General features: G+C 36.8%; 2 protein-coding genes across 7 annotated transcripts in view; one reads left to right on the plus strand and one right to left on the minus strand.

The window, feature by feature from the left end:
* On the plus strand, window positions 1-18,338 carry LOC139769802 (lysine-specific demethylase 4C). Of its 5 annotated transcripts, XM_071701196.1 has the most exons (12): window positions 1-177; window positions 2,054-2,847; window positions 2,935-3,140; window positions 3,252-3,607; window positions 3,711-4,510; window positions 4,781-6,175; window positions 6,285-6,467; window positions 6,562-6,864; window positions 6,939-7,130; window positions 7,295-7,408; window positions 7,499-7,591; window positions 7,729-10,796. In XM_071701196.1, exons 2-12 carry the CDS (start codon window positions 2,071-2,073, stop codon window positions 7,840-7,842), a joined length of 4,533 nt encoding a protein of 1,510 aa, XP_071557297.1. In that variant the 5' UTR covers window positions 1-177; window positions 2,054-2,070; the 3' UTR covers window positions 7,843-10,796. The 5 variants fall into 5 exon arrangements, with proteins under 5 accessions (XP_071557297.1, XP_071557295.1, XP_071557293.1 ...); XM_071701194.1 differs by lacking the exon at window positions 7,729-10,796 and adding an exon at window positions 16,853-18,338 and having other exon boundaries at window positions 3,711-6,175; XM_071701192.1 differs by having other exon boundaries at window positions 3,711-6,175.
* The window catches only part of LOC139769804 (ATP-binding cassette sub-family G member 1), a 23,906-nt gene continuing 16,073 nt past the window's right edge, over window positions 10,871-18,703 (minus strand). For both annotated transcript variants that reach the window (XM_071701200.1, XM_071701201.1), the window contains exons 5-10: window positions 18,366-18,513; window positions 16,872-17,111; window positions 16,110-16,229; window positions 14,634-14,894; window positions 12,577-12,833; window positions 10,871-12,009 (exon numbers count right to left, since the gene is read on the minus strand). In XM_071701200.1, the coding sequence (XP_071557301.1) occupies window positions 11,671-12,009; window positions 12,577-12,833; window positions 14,634-14,894; window positions 16,110-16,229; window positions 16,872-17,111; window positions 18,366-18,513 (1,365 nt within the window). In that variant the 3' untranslated portion in view covers window positions 10,871-11,670. The remainder of the gene's footprint in view (window positions 12,010-12,576; window positions 12,834-14,633; window positions 14,895-16,109; window positions 16,230-16,871; window positions 17,112-18,365; window positions 18,514-18,703) is intronic.

Genomic DNA, 18,703 nt, shown 5'->3' on the forward strand with positions numbered 1-18,703 from the left:
TCGCGCGGCTCACGGCTCACAGCATCGACGACGGTTCGACGGACGACGGCGGTGCGCGGTGTTGTTTGTTTGTGTGCGCGTGGTGTCATCGAGAATACCCCCACGGTACTGACGACAGGATTTTCGGCGGACGATGGTCCTGATAGAGGAGAGGTGATCCCCGGGCGTGTCTGTCGTGTAAGTACCGCTCGTCCCCCCGCGTCGCGAGTCCGGCCCAAGAGCGACGGCGCCGCTCTCGGCCACTCCGCGGTTTATCTCGCCGATGAAGCTCTCTCTCTCTCTCTCTCTCTCTCTCTCGCACGCGCGCGAGCATGCCCCCCCGCGTTCTCCAGGCACGCACGCACGCACGCATCGGACGGCCGGAGAGAGAAAGAGGAAAACAATCCGTCCGCGCGCGGCCGAAACGGGATCCGTCGCGTCCGTCGCGCGGAGAAGCTTCCCACCCGAGGGAGTCCTGGCAACAATAGATAACTACCATTTTGTTTATAGACTCCTTCCATCACCAACACCACCGCCACCACCACCACCAGCGTCAGCCAGTGCACACTGCACACCCCCTTCCTTCGCCCCCTCTTCCGCATGCTTCGGAAAAGCCTCGTACCTCGTGCTTACGGCTTCCTGTTCCGGAGCACGCCGTCGGAGGGATCGCGTTTTTCTTTTTGACGTTTTTAATTTTTTTTCCTTCCCTCTCCGTCGTGCCCTTACCGTTTCGTGCACCAGCTCGTTTCCTCCCCGCGTCTCGCGCGCCTCTTCCGCAGCCGCTGTTTGTTTACGCGTAAGTCGCACATGGAATCTTAGCACGTGCCGGAAAAAATATCACGTGAAGATTGAATGAGATACAACGTGAACAAGGTTTATACATTGTACGTTGTAACGCGAACGTTTTTACTCGACGCCCCGTGACACTCGCCGGGGTCAATCGGGCCGAAAAATTTCATCAGCATTGATCAGCGTGCAAGTGGTGATTTAACATCACTCTCGATATCGACGAATCGTGGCGCTTACCCCATGCCCTTAGGGAGTGCAACAAAATGGTTGTTTTGCTGATGCAATTGATTGTCGAAGTTATTTCTTAATGTATCGTGTGATTTTCTAACGCGTCGAAATAGAGGAATGCACGCATAATATTCTTACGGGGCGTATGTATTCTTTTACATTACATTAAAGTTATCGTCTTTTATGTAATATTAAAATTATTTTTTTTTTTAAATATATTTCTGAAATTTTTAAAGGCAGTTTCGCGATAAATTGATTTAAATCGTCGACAAATTGGTAAATGCATCGTGTATATTATTTTCTTTTGAAATATTCGTTTTTTTTTTAAATGTACTTTTTAGCGTAAGAGCGGAATTTGTTTAAAACACATGTCGCTCATGCTTCGTTTTTTTTCACACATAATTGAATATCAAGAATTTGTAGTTAGATCTTTTGTAAAAACATGGTTAATATAACGTGCAAAATTTTAATGTTATCAATTGCATCGCCATAATTTTGTTATGTAATTGATGAAAAATGTTTCGTCATCTTGAGAGAAGGAACGAAGAGTCGTTACTCTGAATTGTCTCTACGTACCTATCTAGATATCTGTCTATCTTTGAAATCTAGAGACAGATATCTATCTCGATAAATAGATATATGTAGATTTCCTATGCTTTTACCATCCTTCTCTCTGATTGTTTCCTTGTAAGCCCTAAGCACAAAGTGCAAAATCATGTTATCACAGCAACGTTACATATGTAAATTGATTACGCTCATTTTCGATTATAACATATTCGCAAACATATAGCATAAATAATTTTTCTTTCCCAAGGGATTTCGATTTTACGCCTCGTAATATACACATAAAATGTGTAAATTAAAAAAAAATTATAGTAAATATACAAAACGATTAAATTACTAATTGGTTGCAATTAAAAATTAAGTATAATTAATAATTTAAACAGAAAAGTAATACGTATTTTTATTTATGTTTACAATATTATTGCTAAAAATTGAAGATTGTTTTTATAGTTACACATTGCATATCAAGTATTTTTTAAATTTTGATTTGCAGCTATAAAAAATTCAACGATGGCTAGTAATTCAAGAGGAATACCCCGTATACAGGTCTTTAGACCGACATACGAGGAGTTTAAAGATTTCACGAAATATGTGGAATATATGGAGAGTCAGGGTGCCCATAAGGCCGGTTTGGCAAAGGTGATACCGCCATCCGAATGGGTCCCGCGGAAGAGAGGCTATGAAAAGGACGAGCTAAATCATCTCATCATTCCAGCGCCGATCTGCCAAGTTGTTACTGGAAAACAGGGACTTTATCAACAAATTAATATCCAAAAGAAATCGATGACCGTAGATGAATATAGTAAATTAGCCAATTCCGAGCGTTACGCTACTCCTCGTCATTTCGATTATGAGGATCTGGAGAGGAAATACTGGAAGAACATAACGTATGTCGCGCCGATATATGGCGCAGATGTGTCCGGTTCCTTAACGGATCCGGACGTGAACGAATGGAATATCAATCATCTAGGAACAATTCTGGATTATGTCAACAAGGATTACGGTATATCGATCGATGGCGTCAATACGGCTTACCTGTACTTTGGAATGTGGAAAACTACGTTCGCCTGGCACACGGAGGATATGGATCTTTATTCCATAAATTATTTACATTTTGGTGCACCGAAAACGTGGTACGCTATACCTCCAGAACACGGACGTAGGCTGGAAAGACTGGCCAGCGGCTTCTTCCCGACAAGCTATCAGAATTGCCAGGCGTTCTTACGCCACAAAATGTCTCTGATATCTCCCCAAATACTAAGGCAATACTCTATTCCATGTAACAAAGTAAGTTTTTTTTCTACTTACGTTGATTGCATATTTGAAATTTCTTTCAGTTATCTTTCACAACCTTTCGTATCTTTGTCCTCACAGATAACGCAAGAACGTGGAGAAATAATGATCACATTTCCATATGGCTACCATGCTGGTTTTAACCATGGATTCAATTGTGCGGAATCCACCAATTTTGCGGCACCTAGATGGGTAGAATATGGAAAGAGAGCTACGCAATGTACCTGCAGTAAAGACATGGTCAAAATATCTATGGACACCTTTGTGAAACGTTTTCAACCAGATAGGTGTGTATCTACGATAATTGTTTAAAAATCATTCAATTTTATAATGTTACTCGCTAAACATGATACATTTACATTTAAATATGTACTATAATTAATCCTCTAATAACGTAGGTATGAACTGTGGCTGAGAGGCGAAGATATTGGTCCCCATCCTGAGGATCCTAGGCAGACTGCCGCACCAATGCCGTCACAAATGGATCTGTTGTGTAGCAGTAGTAGCAATGGTGAATTACCACAAAGCTACTTGAGTGCAACGCCAAAAAATAAGCGACACATGATTCATAAGAAGAAGAACATTATGAGCACAAATCCTGGTGTTAACATGGAAGAACTTGTAAATCGTGCGGATATTCCTCCGGATGTTAAAAAGGCGTTACAAGATCTCGAATTTGATGAAGTGGAGGAGGCACCGGATGAGCAACAGTTAGAGGTTCTGGAAGATATTTGGCTAAAAGCAGGAGAAATGGGTAAAATTTTGTACATTTTTATTTTTATTATTATTATAAACTTTGTTACTATGTAATTCATATAGTTATTCGTGGTTTTACTGATCATGTACTTTTATTTTAGAAATTGAAGAAGCAACTGTGTACGATGATGGTTATAATCGCAAGAAAAGCAAGAAAAGAAAGAAAAAACAAAGCGGAGATAAGGAGAAGAAACCAAAAATTGAATCAAAATCTAAGAAGGAAGGCAGCAAATTTACTAATGTACAGGATATCGTTAAAATTGAAGTGAAAAGTGAAACTACTTTTGAATACGTATCCCAGGAAAATATCGAAGAAATTCCTGTGCCTCAAGGAAGTTATAATGACAAAATTATTATAGAAGATGAGCCTGTAGATCCTCTAAAAATAGACATCAATCCTACAACAGATGGTTTTAGTCCTCCAGAAATTGAAAAATATACCAAAAAGAAAAAGAAGCATTCAAAACACAGCGAGCAGAAAAAATTGAAACCGAAACGTGTGTCCAAAAGTAAACGCAAACGCGATAATTTATCGGATCAGATGCCAACTTCGAATGTTTCAGATGCAACTGTGCAATGTAATGCCCCGCTACCTGATTTAAATATATATAATACAAATATGTCTAAAATCTCAGAAAAGTTTAAAATGCCTATAGTTGCGATTAGTGACGAGCTTAAGCAGAGAGCCACAAGTAAAATTAAAACAAGTCAGCTAACGAATCTTATATCTAACGACATAAAAGACACGGCAAAATCATCGGTCAATACCGCAGAAAGCAGGCCAACTATTTGTTCATCGACAAACGACAGGAGTAATTTTTCAAAAATATCATTTGCAAATATAAATTATGTAAAGAGCCCTTGTACCATTGCACAGGATACTAATTCTGGATGTCAAAATGTAAGTACAAGTAAATACGCTTTGCCCACTCAAATCGAAAAGTCTACAAATGTAAATTATAAAAATATGGGTGCAATATCTACAGATAACAGATTAATAAAAAATAATATCCGTAAGGACTTGATAAAAGAACCTCGTTTAAACGTAATACCTAATTTATTGTCTAGAACTTCTAAACCGCCAGTTGAAAATTATACTGAAAATCAACAGACCTTGACCCCGACTATAACAAAGATTATAATTGATGGGAAAGTATTAATTTCATTACAGCCCAACCCCCCAGTTTTGAAGAATGAAACGGAAGTGCAGTGTACCGAAAACAACAGCGCAGTACAAAGTCCACCATCGTTAGAACCATCGTTAGAATATTTCTACCAAGTTCCACCTGATACTACTATTACTCATGTGCCTCGTACAGGTTGCCCCACGTTCAATACTCCGATCCAGCCTTTTAACCGTAACGCTTTCAAGAGTCCAATGGGAAAAGCACTTTGCACGAACAATGGTTCCCAGGAAGTAAAGAGCTGGCCAAACAATGCGTATTCAAATGTTTCTAATCCAAGGGCAATTCAAGGGCTAAGTGAACAGAACGTTCCTCCTACATTTGCAAATGCACCCCTACCAAAGATGGATGCAATGTTAATACCGCAATGCTCAACACATCCTCAAATCGTAAGATACGATAACAATTGTGCGCAAAATACTGATGTGTTGACAATTAGGACTGTTCCAATAGCACCTGCATCTGCACGCAGTTCAAAACAAACTATGCCAAAAGTTACCAAGAGTGCACCGCGCCAAAGATCGCAAAAAGGAACGCCACGTAGGAAGCCAGCAGCAAAAAATAATAAGTCGATTAATAACGCATTTTTGAGTACTTCTCAAGCAAGTATTACGAGTACTTCCGTTGAAGCTCAACTTGACAATCCAATTGATTCGACGAATTTGTCTGATCCAAACATTCAAGCACGAGTTGCAAATATACAAAATGCATTACATGAGAATGAGCATTCACATACGTTTGACAATAAGGCACAGTTACAAGACACACAACAAATAGATAATAATTCAAATTCACCCCCGTTAAAAATAGGTATTTTAAGAAAGTCAATCAAAGAGAAAAGAACAAGAAGAAAACAACAGATGCCTCTTCCTTCTATTGTTCCCGCGCCAATTGCTCCTGCAACTATTGCTCCTGTAGTCGTTGCTCCTGTGGTCGTTGCTCCTGTGATCGTTGCTCCTGCGGCAGTTGTTCCTGCGGCCGTTGCTCCTGCGACTGTTACTCCTGCAACTGTTACGTCCATTGCTCTTATAGATGTTGCTTCTATAGACGATGCTCCTGCGGCTACTACAATGACTGATGCCCCAGCAACTCCTGTGATTGAAGCTACAAAAGATCAATCCACATCAACGCAGTCTGCCGATATACCACAACTCTGCAATCAGCCAACAGCAGTGATACCAGGTCACATTTCTGAGATGATTCATCCGAATATACCAAACAGTGAGCTGCTGAAAGCATTCAATAATTATTGGAGCGCTCAAGTGTCTCATTGTGCAATATGTGCTACTTTTGCCTCGTGTACAAGCGGAAGCAGTAGAATGATGCCGCCTGATTGGAAGTATTGCGAATCAACTACGCTACCTGAGAGTACACCTATATGGGTAAGGAAATAATGCTTAATAACTATTAACTTTTCAGTAAATCTTCTCTTGAATGTATGCGACGAGAGTTGGAAAGATAATTATTGAAAGAATTATTTGTGTGCATCAGGTGTCGGCCAGTATTTTTGCGGCAAACTCTAAGGAACAGGTTATGGAACCAGAGAATAACAAACTTTTACGATGCAGACAATGTCACGTAACCGTTCATGCATCTTGTTATGGTATAACTATATTACCTACGGATATCCGAGGCTGGGCTTGCGACACGTGTAAAGCTGGCAGAAGCGATGTGGTGCGTGTTTAACAGATCTACTTTTTTTTTTTCTATTTCTACCATCGTCAAACATGCATCTCAATTAAATTCTGCTTTGTTACCGCGAAACTAGATGTGTACCCTGTGTCCGATGTTTGGCGGTCCTCTGAAGCGTACCAGTGACAGCAGATGGGCGCATATCTTATGCACGCTTATGGTGCCAGGAGCCATATTCAAAGATGCCATAAATAAAGAACCTATTAATGTATTGACGATGGCCATGAAGGACTCGATCGACAAGAAATGTTGTTTCTGTGGGCACAAACATGGAGCGTGCCTGAAGTGTAATCAGTGCAACAACTTGTTTCATCCGTCTTGTGGTCTCGTGGCAGGCGCTACGTTTATTATACCGGTGTATAATTCACAGGAACTTCAGGTATATATTCCCTAATCATGAAACGTGATTCCTAGCAAGTTTGTAAACGTTAATGTCAATGTTATAACGTCTAGGTAACGTGTAACGGACACGATGAAGGCAAAGAAAAGATTCCGCAGATACGACAAGGAGAGACAGTCTGGGCAAAGCATCGTAATATCCGATATTATCAAGCCAAAGTAGAGGCTATCCAGGATATCCTCTTTTACATGGTTACATTTAACGATAAAAGCTTCAGTGATGATTTGTATCCTTCAGATATAACCGTAAGTTTCAACAGCCTCTTTTTATCATTTTATTAATCCAATCTCTATATAATTGCACAGTCAATTCCTGCCAGTTTCTTCAGTGATTAAGGATTAAAGCCTGTTTTAAGATATACGATATTGTTCGAAACATGCTCTACACATATATTTTTGTCCTTATTTAGAACTATGATCCCGGGAACACGCCTCCGCTCGGAGCCGCAGTGAAAGTGAACTGGACAGACGGTCAGACGTATGACGGCGTCTTCGAAGGTACAAATCATCGAATAATGTTTACTGTAAGTAATTTCAATATCTCAGTATAAAGATCAATTTATTTCTTATTGATTATTTAATTATTAATTGCGATTCACGCTTTTTCTATCTAGGTGATTTTCGAGGATGGCTCTCAGCTCGTTTTAAAGCGTAACGAAATCTATAGTTTACAAGAAGATATGCCAAAAAGAGTGCGTTCTCGTCTGGTGAGTTTGGTCAGAAATTAATATTAATGTAACATTCATGAACGTGGCTTATTCTCTTTATTTGATTATCTTTCTTCTCTTTCTTATTTACGTTATTCTTACGTTTACTTTTCTGTTTCTTTGTTGGTTTATTAAAGTCTGTTGCGACTGAAATGAAGCACCGATCTCATCTTTACGGCACAGAAGATGAAACAGAGGCGCAAAGAAAAGTGAAACAATCGAAAAATTACGATAAATTTGTAACGATTTAATGTAAATAATTATTAAGGGAAGGGAGGGAGGGGGATGGAAATCCTGTTTGTAAATAGTAGATATGGAAATTATATATTTTATAATCGCGATTGTCTTCTCCAACTCGATTTCGAACTGATCGGACGGTATAGAAACTTACTTTTCCTTTATGTTCAATAATTTTTGTTTTAGTTAACCGATGTTTCCAACGATGAAGAATATAATTATGCATAAACTTCTTTTATGTTAAATTATTAGTACAGTATTGTGCCTATGTAATTGTCTGATGTATTCTGTACCGTACATAATCTGGACTATTTAGATTAGTATATATATGTATACGTATATATTCCATCTGGAAGAAATATATATATGTAATATACATGTATGTATAATATATATACACATATATACATACACATATATGCACTTGTGTACCTAACATTTTAACGGCAACAATGGAAAGTATTGTAGATATCGCTTACGAATAAAAATGTTTTATGATAATTTTTTATCCGAGATTGATTGAATTGCATAAATAAAAGACGAAAAAAGAAAATTGTTTTAAAAAAATGTTAAATTTATTCAAAATCTCAAAAAATTAATGTTTTAAACTGAACAATCGTGAACTCTCATAATTATATTCTTTTCTTTCTTCTTTCTTTCTTTTTCTTTTTATCTCTTTGTTTTTAGAAGAAAATTATAATAAAAACGTAAAAAAAAATTATTTTAAAATATTAATTTAAAAAAAAACATGAAAAAAATTTATTTAGAATGTAAAATTTTTATGTATCAAACTGAATGTAATTTTGAACTCTCATAATTATGTTCCCTTTTTTTCTTTCCTTCTTTTAATCTTTTTTTGTTTGAGAAGAAAGCTACAACATAGTTACTTAAATTATAAGTAACTTTCTTATAAATTTATTACGATACTTTTCATTGATTATTGCAATCGAATTATGTGTTGATGATATGTTTCTCAATATCTTGTTCAATATCGTATACTGGAGTATTACTATTGAATAATTATGTTGTCTGTAAATTGAAACGTTCCATATTTTATATGGAAGAGATAATCCATCTTTTATATTTATATCAATTTATGAATCAGAGAAACTATCTGCAAAGATAAACCAATATGAGGAACAAACATCAACATGTAGACATTTTTTAAGTATATTTATGTAAATCTATTTTCATCGTAGATAATAATGTGATTAGAGATAATTTTGACGATTAGCTGTGTGTATTAGTTTTATTTCGTTTTAAGAATAGATGTCAACAACTAAACGTAACGTCGTAATCGTATTAAAAATTGTGTGTTTATTAAGATCAGCACTGTACTGAAATAATTCATCAATTGCTCATGAACACGTTGAGAACAACTTTTGAGCTATGTGAAATTTTCCACGATTTATTTATTTTCATTAATATCATGATGTAGAATCTATCCAATTAAGTAGAAATTTACTAAGTTTTGAGAGAAGAAGTAAAGATAATCCTATTATTGCATAAAATATTTAAGATAAGCCACTAAAAGATAGAAGAAGATTCGAAACAAAAACTATATAGAAAATTTTATATCATCTAAGATATTTGTTCGGATTACTTTAATTTACAAGAAATTAATAATAATGTACATAAGATTTACTATAACATAGAGGTACTAAACATGCAGTTTCATATTATATATACAATATTCTGTAGAATAAATTCGATGTAAATTACCTTATCTCCATATAATCAGCAGGTGGAAGATTGTATACATTGTTGAGTCTTTCACTAATTTTACTTCTAGTCGCTATTTTTATTCTGTTTTCATATTTAAAGGTACGAGAGAGAAAGAGCAAATTGAATAGTAAGAAGTACAGTATTACCTACCTTGTAGAAATTGCTGTGATGGCAATGTCACTTTTGCGTGTGGTACCTATGTTTATGGCACTTGTATAAAAAAAAAGTATAACGAACAACAGAAAATATCCTCCAGAGAATTATTACTATGCAAGAACAAGACTGCAATTATTTTTATCATTTATTATCGCGAATAGGAATAATTATCTTTCTTTAGGCGATGCTTACATTTAAGTACGCTCTTTCTAAGTATAGTTAAAATAAATGTAATCCGTATCTTCGCATATTTATCCATTCTGATTAAATTTTAAGTGAGGTATAAAGTATAATTATTTGTAAGATGAAGAGAGTAAATTTGTCAGTTTGTTATTAACTGTTCAAATGCTCTTACTGAAAATAAATTCTATTGTAAACTCTAAGAAGATTTATCGTATAATGTCGCAAATAAAAAAATTTTGAAACAAACTATCGCACAAGTTGATTTTCACTAGCTTGCGTTGCGCGAACGCGAAGCGAAATGTATCATTATACATTGCTGCCCTAAAATTTGCAAGATCAATCAATGTGAAGATCAACCGTGGTCTTGAATAATAATATTTTCGTAATAAATTGCGATGTTTTAATCAAATATTTGCTAAAGGATAACAATATCTGAATGTTATTCTGTTAAGAAAATTGCAATTTTCATCTGTCTTCGAGATCATATTTTTTTAACACGGTTAATGTTATCTTCGGTAAATCAGTCAATACATAAGAGATGAATCTGATGATGTAATTTTATTACCAACATTTCTTCTTTATGTGCACATTTAACATGTCTCACTTTCCTTCAATTATTCATAATTGATAACTTCATTATTATAAGACTATTCCTTCGTGTGTTGATTACATCCTCATTGATGTTGCAGACGTTAAAATAAAATATTTAATGTTAGGATTGTAAATTACATTACATAAAAAAATATGTGCTCGTATATAAATTTTCAAGCCTATTAGTTGGTTAGGTGATGGGATTGTGTCACTTTGGATTGTATCGTATTGTATAAGGATTTGGAATACATGTACTTAAATGTAGAAATAGTACAGATGCAGCATGAAATAAAGAAAATGAGAGTAAATATCAGTTTATAGTACTCTTTTGTCATAAAGAGTGACTTAAACAATAATAAATTAGTATAAAAGAAGAACCACTTCCTCTTAGAGAGATTCAACGATTATTTATTTCCGCTTATTTTTTTTTTTATAAAATACTTTTCTTATATTGTTATATTCTTTCAGAAAGAAGATCGTGTTTCTTATGGTAAGATATTGTGTGCAAATAGAGAGTGCGAAATATTTAGTTAACGAAACCTTCACATATCCATAGATAATACTAAAAACGCGGTTTAAATAAACACTAAAGTTTAAACTAGTATTTTATATTGTTTAGTACATTTTTAGGGCTTTAAATACAATTACAAACTATAATAGCGGTGCTCAAATGCGCGCTGTGTCATGTAAATATTTGTCCTTTAGTGTTATCACTCTCACTTATATACATATATTCAGCTTTATATAATTCTTGAATATCACCGCTTTTTGCGAACGAAGTTGCAGGTAAATCATAGTGTCTTGTCACGATTAATACAAAATAATTTCGATTAGTACTTTATTCCGCTAGAGTACTTTAAAAAGCCTCTGCGACTGGTAGCTTCAAAAGATTCACATGGATGACATCCAGTCTTCTCTCGATCTTCGAATCACTAGAAAACATTCCCAAAATCCTCGCGGAATCATATCGAGCGAGATCAAGGACTAAAGAAATAATGATTTCACTAATTCTTAGCGATTTTTTAAGCTTCTTAAAGTTTCCGGTGAAATCTCTCCCATGGAATCTCTTCGTATTTTCGCATTTCTCATGGGAAAAGCATATCAGAATTCCTATGTCGTTCCTCAAAGGGACTGTGTGCAATACTGTATTTGACAAGATCAGTGACAAGTCAGAACAAGTGTTTGGTTCATCTTCTGTTGAGCTTGCACCAAAGCGCGCTGGCCGTTAGAAGATGCATCAGCACCCCGATACCGACGATAAGTACCAGATTGTTGACCACGTTTACATCGTTGATCTCCATCTCGTTGAGAAACTTGCTGGGCCTCTTGTAGTGACAATAAAATTCTTCGCACAGCAAGTCCATCCTGTCGGATCCGTATACGGTGTACAACAGACTGTGGAAACCCGCACGGAAATATGATATATGGAACATCCAGCGGAACACGTGCGGCGTGTCGAAGTAACGTATGCAGAAGCCGAAGATGGAGAACAGCACCGCAATTATCGGGCCAAGGAAGACGGCGATCTGCAAAGAATTATGAAATTCAATTTCTTTCTTCCTGCATACGATTAAAGTTGAATATTTTGGTATTTAATCGTAATTCTCAATAAATCGGTCCATTGGATTTCGAAATGAGATTGTGCCAGAGATTATGCGAATAACGAGATTTAATTCTTAATTCATTGACTTAAACTAAAGTTAAAGCACTCGTGTACAAATCAGTTATTAAAGACGCACGTCCTCTTTTAAAAGACAAAGAAAAGAGATTATAACGTAGCAGTTCAAAACTTTTATGCAATTTAGAAAAATTTCTCTTTGCTGAGTAATGTTTGTAAAAGATAAGCGAAAGCGCAATCTTCACGGCTCGCAACGACGATAAACTTTATGATGTATATGTCTAAAAAAAAAAATAAAAACTAAAAGAAGTTGAAAAGCAGAGTCAGCTTGGAATATTCAACAGCGCCGATGAATAGCAGAATCGCTCGCGGATCTGTGACTTAATTATCTGCATTGAGTAACTTCAGGTCCAAAATTGTATATGGACTACGGCAGTGTCACTTATAGGGAAGAAGGAATTCCGAGGAGATTCACCTTAATCGGCGTGGTGACGCCGATGAAGAAACCCCACGCTTGGGCCGTCAGGCTGGCAGCGATGCTGACTACCATGAAAAATATTATACGATTCGTTTCTATGGGCTGTCCGGTCAGCCAGTAGCTCACCACCAGATACGACGTCGCACATGCCGCTTGGAAAGGTATCTCCACCAGCAATATGCTGATATAATACGGCGCCAGCCGGTACCATCGATTGAAATGCTCCCTCATGAGAATCCGCATCTCCAGTGGGACTGAAACAAACAAAGAGGCATATAAATTGAAATTCAATACCAAGATAACAAGACCTGAAGGATTTTGACTGATTGTGAGAAAATAACTGAATTTACGCCGATTACGATTAACTTAATATAGTTAAAGTAATGGTTAAAACTTAATCGAGTAAAAATTAGTTAACTTTTGTCGAGTAATACTCGTATGTGTACACTGTTTTGTTGATGTGGAATAATTCTTTGTCATTTAACATGTGGAAAAAAAAGATTAGAGACGACGAATAATAATATAGTTAGAGAGAGAGAGAGAAAGAGAAGTTTTGCTTGAAGCAATTCTGCTGATTGAACATCGATTAAGTTAATCGGAGTTTGATCGATGTCGTTTTAAAGACCCGGAAAAAGAATATATAATGGAACGCATTTGCATGTTGCAAACGAAAAAATTTTAACAGAAAAAGAAAGAAAATCGTAGAGATAATTTCACCATGTGAATAAACGAAATATTTAAATAAATTGCTCGTATGGGTTTTGATTTAATTCTCTACAGTTTTTTTTTTATAAATAAGCCAATTATCATTTATATCTATATTTAGCCTTATTTATTTTTATCATAAGTAAGATATATTTTTCGCCGACAGAATTGCGCAAGATTCGTTGACGTATCGTTGTGAGGCAATTTATTCGAGTTAACGGCCGTATATTGAGACATCCATCATTTATATCGAGATAATAAATTACTAAATCACTTCTTCGATAAATTAGTCAAATGTGACGATATACTCAAATGTGCATTAAAACTTTAAACAGAGATATTACGTTATTATTCGCTCTTGAATCGAACCTGTTTTCCTCGAAACCGCTACAGGATGCACGGTCGCGTCGGGTGATCGCTGTATGAAATTTAATCACAGCAGCTGTAGCAGAGATATTCGCGTTTCCTTGACCTACATCTCGAAGTAATGACAGCGCGGCGCCGAGCGTTCACGAATATTACATACTACTATACTTGATGCAGCAACAGTGAAGATAATTATCGTCGACCAACTTTGCTGCATTTCGAAAGATAAGCGAGATTAGTGACGACAGTTCACTGCACAACTATAATGATTGATGTTTTCAACAGCTAGCGAAATTCAAGAATATATACACATACACATACTTTCTCTCTCTCTCTCTCTCTCTATCTCCGCATGTATATACACATAAAAGTTTCGGAAGTCAAATAGGCTCGGAGTGAAATTTGTTTCTACCACGGCAAATCATATATGAAATCATAAAATGAAGTAATGAAAGAAACGAGTGAAATCTGGCCTTCGATACCTATCATTCGATCTAGCACGTACGGCGTTGCAAAGCTAACATAAAAACGGCTGGTTCTCGCTTAACGAAGTCAAGCTATTGCATGCTAACTTAGAAAACAAAAATTGCAGGAATTGGCAGGAACTACGCCCGTATCAAACTTACAATTAGAGGTTCTTCCGAGAGAATTCACGAACGTAATACAATGCCAATATATGTGGTACACTAGATTTAAATAAATGCACGTTGTATTTATTTAGTGAAATCTGTCTTGATGAACAAAATTAATACAAAAGAAATAAAATGGGCTAATGAATCTAACTAGTTATTAGTGCCAGATATGTATTGTGAAGTGACGAAACGAGAATTAAATTTGCATTTGCCACGCCTACATATACGTTACGAAGCAGACGGATATATTTTTAAATATATTAATTAGTTTCTCGTATTTGTGTAAAGCATTGTGATTGAATATTTACATTCAAACGATGTTTAATGAAATAGATATAATTAGCTACTTACAGGCAAGAGTAACAGCCATTTTCCCAGTGTACACAAGAAGCAGCAACGATCCGTACAAATAAACGTAATTCGCTAAGACATTAGCTCGATAGCCGCTTCCCATGTACAGATATCCGAACAATAAGCCGATTAGCAGATGACAAAGCAATCGCGCCATCAATAACGAGTAATCTCTTTTCAAGCTTAGTAGCTGCCTCTTGTAAAGAAGATAGCATTGCGTCAGGAAACCGGCGGGTGGTGGTGGTTCCTTGACTTGGTCCGCTAGAATAATACGTATAAATCAGTATTAATAACACGGTTTTGCTGAAATATCTAAAAACTTAACTAGATACAAATCTGAAAATATATAATTTTGTTGGACGCAATTAATTGCATACAAGGCAGTGAATTACCGAAGAGCTTCGAAAAACTTACGCGAGAAAATTTATCGAGTTAGTTTGTGAAACAATAACTGTTCAGCAAAAAAGAACGGTTTTGCTGAAATACTTAAAAATTCAGCTTGAAGCAGGTTTGAAAAAAATTATATAGAACCATCAAGTTAATTATGTAGAATATGCATGCAAGCTGTTTCCTAGAACTTTTTCAGCATTATTATCATGCATGAGCGTCCTACGTAATTAATTTGATGATTCTACATAATTATTTTCTGTATCTAGCTAAATTTTTAAATTTTTCAGTAAAATTCTTTTCATTCTTTTCATATAATTGATGATAAATTTTTTCGCGTATAAGTTCTCGGGGCTCTTCGGTAATTTATTACCTACTACAGGAATGTTAAGGTTAAAAATAAAAATACGGGTGTTTTGTAATACGTCCGTTAGCAAATAGAGAAGGAAAGAGGGAGGGGGGGAGAAAGAGGGAGAGAGAGAGAGAAGAGAGAGAGAGAGAGAGAGAGAGAGAGAGAGAGAGAGAGAGAATAAGAAAGAGAGAGGTATAGGAAAAAGTCATTTTTTACATGTAACTTCTTCAGCGAAGTTTTTATCGTGTCTGTGTATAAAGAATTCTTGTTTAATATGAATAACACATGAGTATATAAACTATACTAAAAATATTTATAGACCATGAAACAGTTTTAAGCCGTTGAATATTCATGCAACTTTTGTAAGGAAATAATCGAGTATCTATAAAAAAAAATATAAAAATATATTTTTCAACAAGGCCGATTTGAAACGGGACTGCATAAAATTATACTGTAATATATCAATAAGAAAAAGTATAAGTCCTGTTAATAATAAGAACAGATTTCCTTTTATTCGCGGCACATTTCATTTTTTCGTTGTAATATTTCAGAAAGCTCTTGAAAGCTTCTATGGGACCTATGTTTGTACAACATTTATATTTACCCAAGAAACATACTTGCGCGAAACACCCTACAGCCCTACATAAATGATCCGAGAAATATTTTTTATCTATTCGAGATCTAGTCAGGTTTAAAGTCAGGATCGAAAGTAAAATAGGAAAAAAAAGCGACCGTACCTTCCTCAGGCTGACTCGTAGTAAGAGCGACCGTCGTCTTCTGATCATTCGGTAACGTTTCCGCCGCTGCCACCAGCTTATCGAGCGAAGTCCCGTATTCGCCGATCGCCACCTCGATGACTGAAACAAATTCAATTCGATTTTAAAGTCATTATTTCTAGACTTATGATTATATTCTGCTGTTGTGCAGAACGCTTTCAAAGTGAACGTTGACCGTTTCAACATCCACTGCGCACATATCGGTGTACTTGCCAATCAACTTACTCAAGCCGTTACGAGTCGTTGACACACGCGATTGTTCTTACTTTGCTATCTTGATGCTTCGAGTAAAGAGCTTACAACAGATCAGATTCATAAATAGACGATGCTATCGGGAAAGATCTTTTTAGCGAATCATACTCGCCACGTCTAACTGTAGCGGCAATATCATCGCAAAAGAACTTTCTAGATTTTAAACTTAACTTGTTCCCTATCTTGCCTAATTTATTCGAGACTATTACTACACACTTGTGTAGTGAGTCAACCCCGCTCTTGCGTCATCGCGCGATTTATGAAGACTTTTTTAGATACGATTTCGCGATTTCGGGGCGGACCACGGCCCACGGCGAAATACGACCTTGGTCCGTTACCGCCGGTAATTTCTTATTCTGTTAGTTACACGTTCGCTTGTGAATCAGAAACTGTCAGAAGCGACGTACGAGAGATATTTCAGGCCTTAAAATTGCCCTACTCAATTGTTGCAGCCGCAGCAGGTTTACGTACCGAAATCCGCTGGGTTGTGATAAGGCGGACAATGAGCGCCGACAGAAGCCAGGTGCGGTAACAACGAGCTGACCGGGCCTCTGTATATGCAGTAACCGCCAGCCACCACGTACAGGGTATCGAACATCTCCAGGAGCAAGGCACTCGGCTGATGAATCGTGCATATTACCGTACGCCTTTCTAATTCCGCCAATCGTTTCATGAGAGCGACGCATTGGCTGCACGAAGAGGAATCCAGGCCTGGAAAGGTCAATAATTCCACGGTGTCCTACAAAGCGGCTAATACACATTCTGCGGAAAACGCGCGGTATTTCGCAATCGCGATTGCCCGGCACGCAATGTATAAAGGCTCGGAATGGGGATTCGAGTGCAATCCCCTTGACATCGCGTTGATAACTTTGCGTTATCTCGGGACGGGGAGGGTGCCTCAACTGACGATGTTCAACAATATTATGCTCCCGCCGATGATGCAATCCCGATGACAGATCTAAGGTCTATCGTACAGGTGTAGCGTTAAGCAAGCGAGGCTCGAAATAGAATGAGGTAATCGGAAATACACATCTCGAATCGCGAGACAGGTTGTTGCGAGACCTCTGCCAGTTCGACTATCACGGCGCGGCATGATTATAACGTCGTAATTTTTTCTAGGGTAATTTGATACACGAGTACAATGACGCTTATTGTGAAATGTTAGATTGTCAGGTGATTATTAAGTGCATTATTTGCGACGCAATAATCGTTATTTGCGCCTCCGACTACGATCGGTAGCTTGATAGACAAAGACTTCTAGGTATCGAGCAGTCGCATTACCAGGTTCATTAACTGTCAGCAACAAGATACAATTCCACGATCGTCTGCATTAGTTTTAATTTATATATAAGGTGTTTTAGAGCTACCTAGATCGAACAAATAACTAAGAAAGCTCATAAAATGGACAGCAAAGTCCAGACAAACACAAGTCCGCACGCTAATCGTCTTCGGCTTCTTACGCTATAATGATTAGCTTCCGGGTTAATACACTGTATTTATTAAGATATCATGGTTGTTTTTATACATTCTATTTGGTCTATTACGTCTTGACATGTAATTTTGAAACATTCTCATATCGTTTTTATCTCATATATAACGTTATTCTGTAACATTCATATCGTTAGCTAGCTATTACTATGTTTTATGAGCTTAACAATATTATTTAGCAGAAACGTTTGTTTAACGAAGTTACAGTACGTGTTTTATTTTCGAACTACTTAAGTATTTTTTAAATGCTATTTTGACGTCTCCTTAATTTTTTTCCAATGATTTTCTGTACCGAGACAGTTTTTATAATTGACCTCTGTTTCTTAATTTTACTTTTATCTATTCAATCTTTTTATAATCACGTCGAAGCGCTATGTCTGTGAAATCGCTTAAGAATTATAATCAAATTTTGTATTTTAATTGTCTTTTAAATATACAATTTTTAAGAATTGTGCCAATCTGTAATGTATTACTCACCAGTCGTTGGTTCGTCGAGAAATAATACTGAAGGATTAGTTAGGAGTTCCAAGGCGATATCGAGCCGTTTCTTCTGTCCTCCGGACAACTTTCCGCATAACGTGTCATAGCAGTGGCTCAGCCCTAGCATTTCCAACAGCTCTAAAACCTGCGCGCGTATACATCGAGCGTGAATAGAATTAGAAGGTGCGGCTGGGAACGTCCAAAGATAATGGGGTAATTCCATAAATCGTACGTGTCGCGAGGAAAATGGAGAGGAGAAGTTTATAAGAGATAGATCGAATTTTTCCTCGCGCGCGAAACTGAACACGAGACCTTTGTGTTGCGTTTAAAGAAAA

Source organism: Temnothorax nylanderi, unplaced genomic scaffold (genome assembly GCF_030848795.1).
Source record: "Temnothorax nylanderi isolate EJ_2023f unplaced genomic scaffold, tnyl_v1.0 TNYL_tig0024_pilon, whole genome shotgun sequence".
Taxonomy (NCBI): Eukaryota; Metazoa; Arthropoda; class Insecta; order Hymenoptera; family Formicidae; genus Temnothorax; species Temnothorax nylanderi.

Coding starts and splice junctions, on each gene's coding strand:
- LOC139769802 (XM_071701192.1), top strand. CDS start 2,071: ATGGCTAGTAATTCAAGAGGAATACCCCGTATACAGGTCTTTAGACCG. Junction 2,848..2,934: donor ACTCTATTCCATGTAACAAA/GTAAGTTTTTTT, acceptor TTGTCCTCACAG/ATAACGCAAGAACGTGGAGA. Junction 7,409..7,498: donor ATCATCGAATAATGTTTACT/GTAAGTAATTTC, acceptor TTTTCTATCTAG/GTGATTTTCGAGGATGGCTC.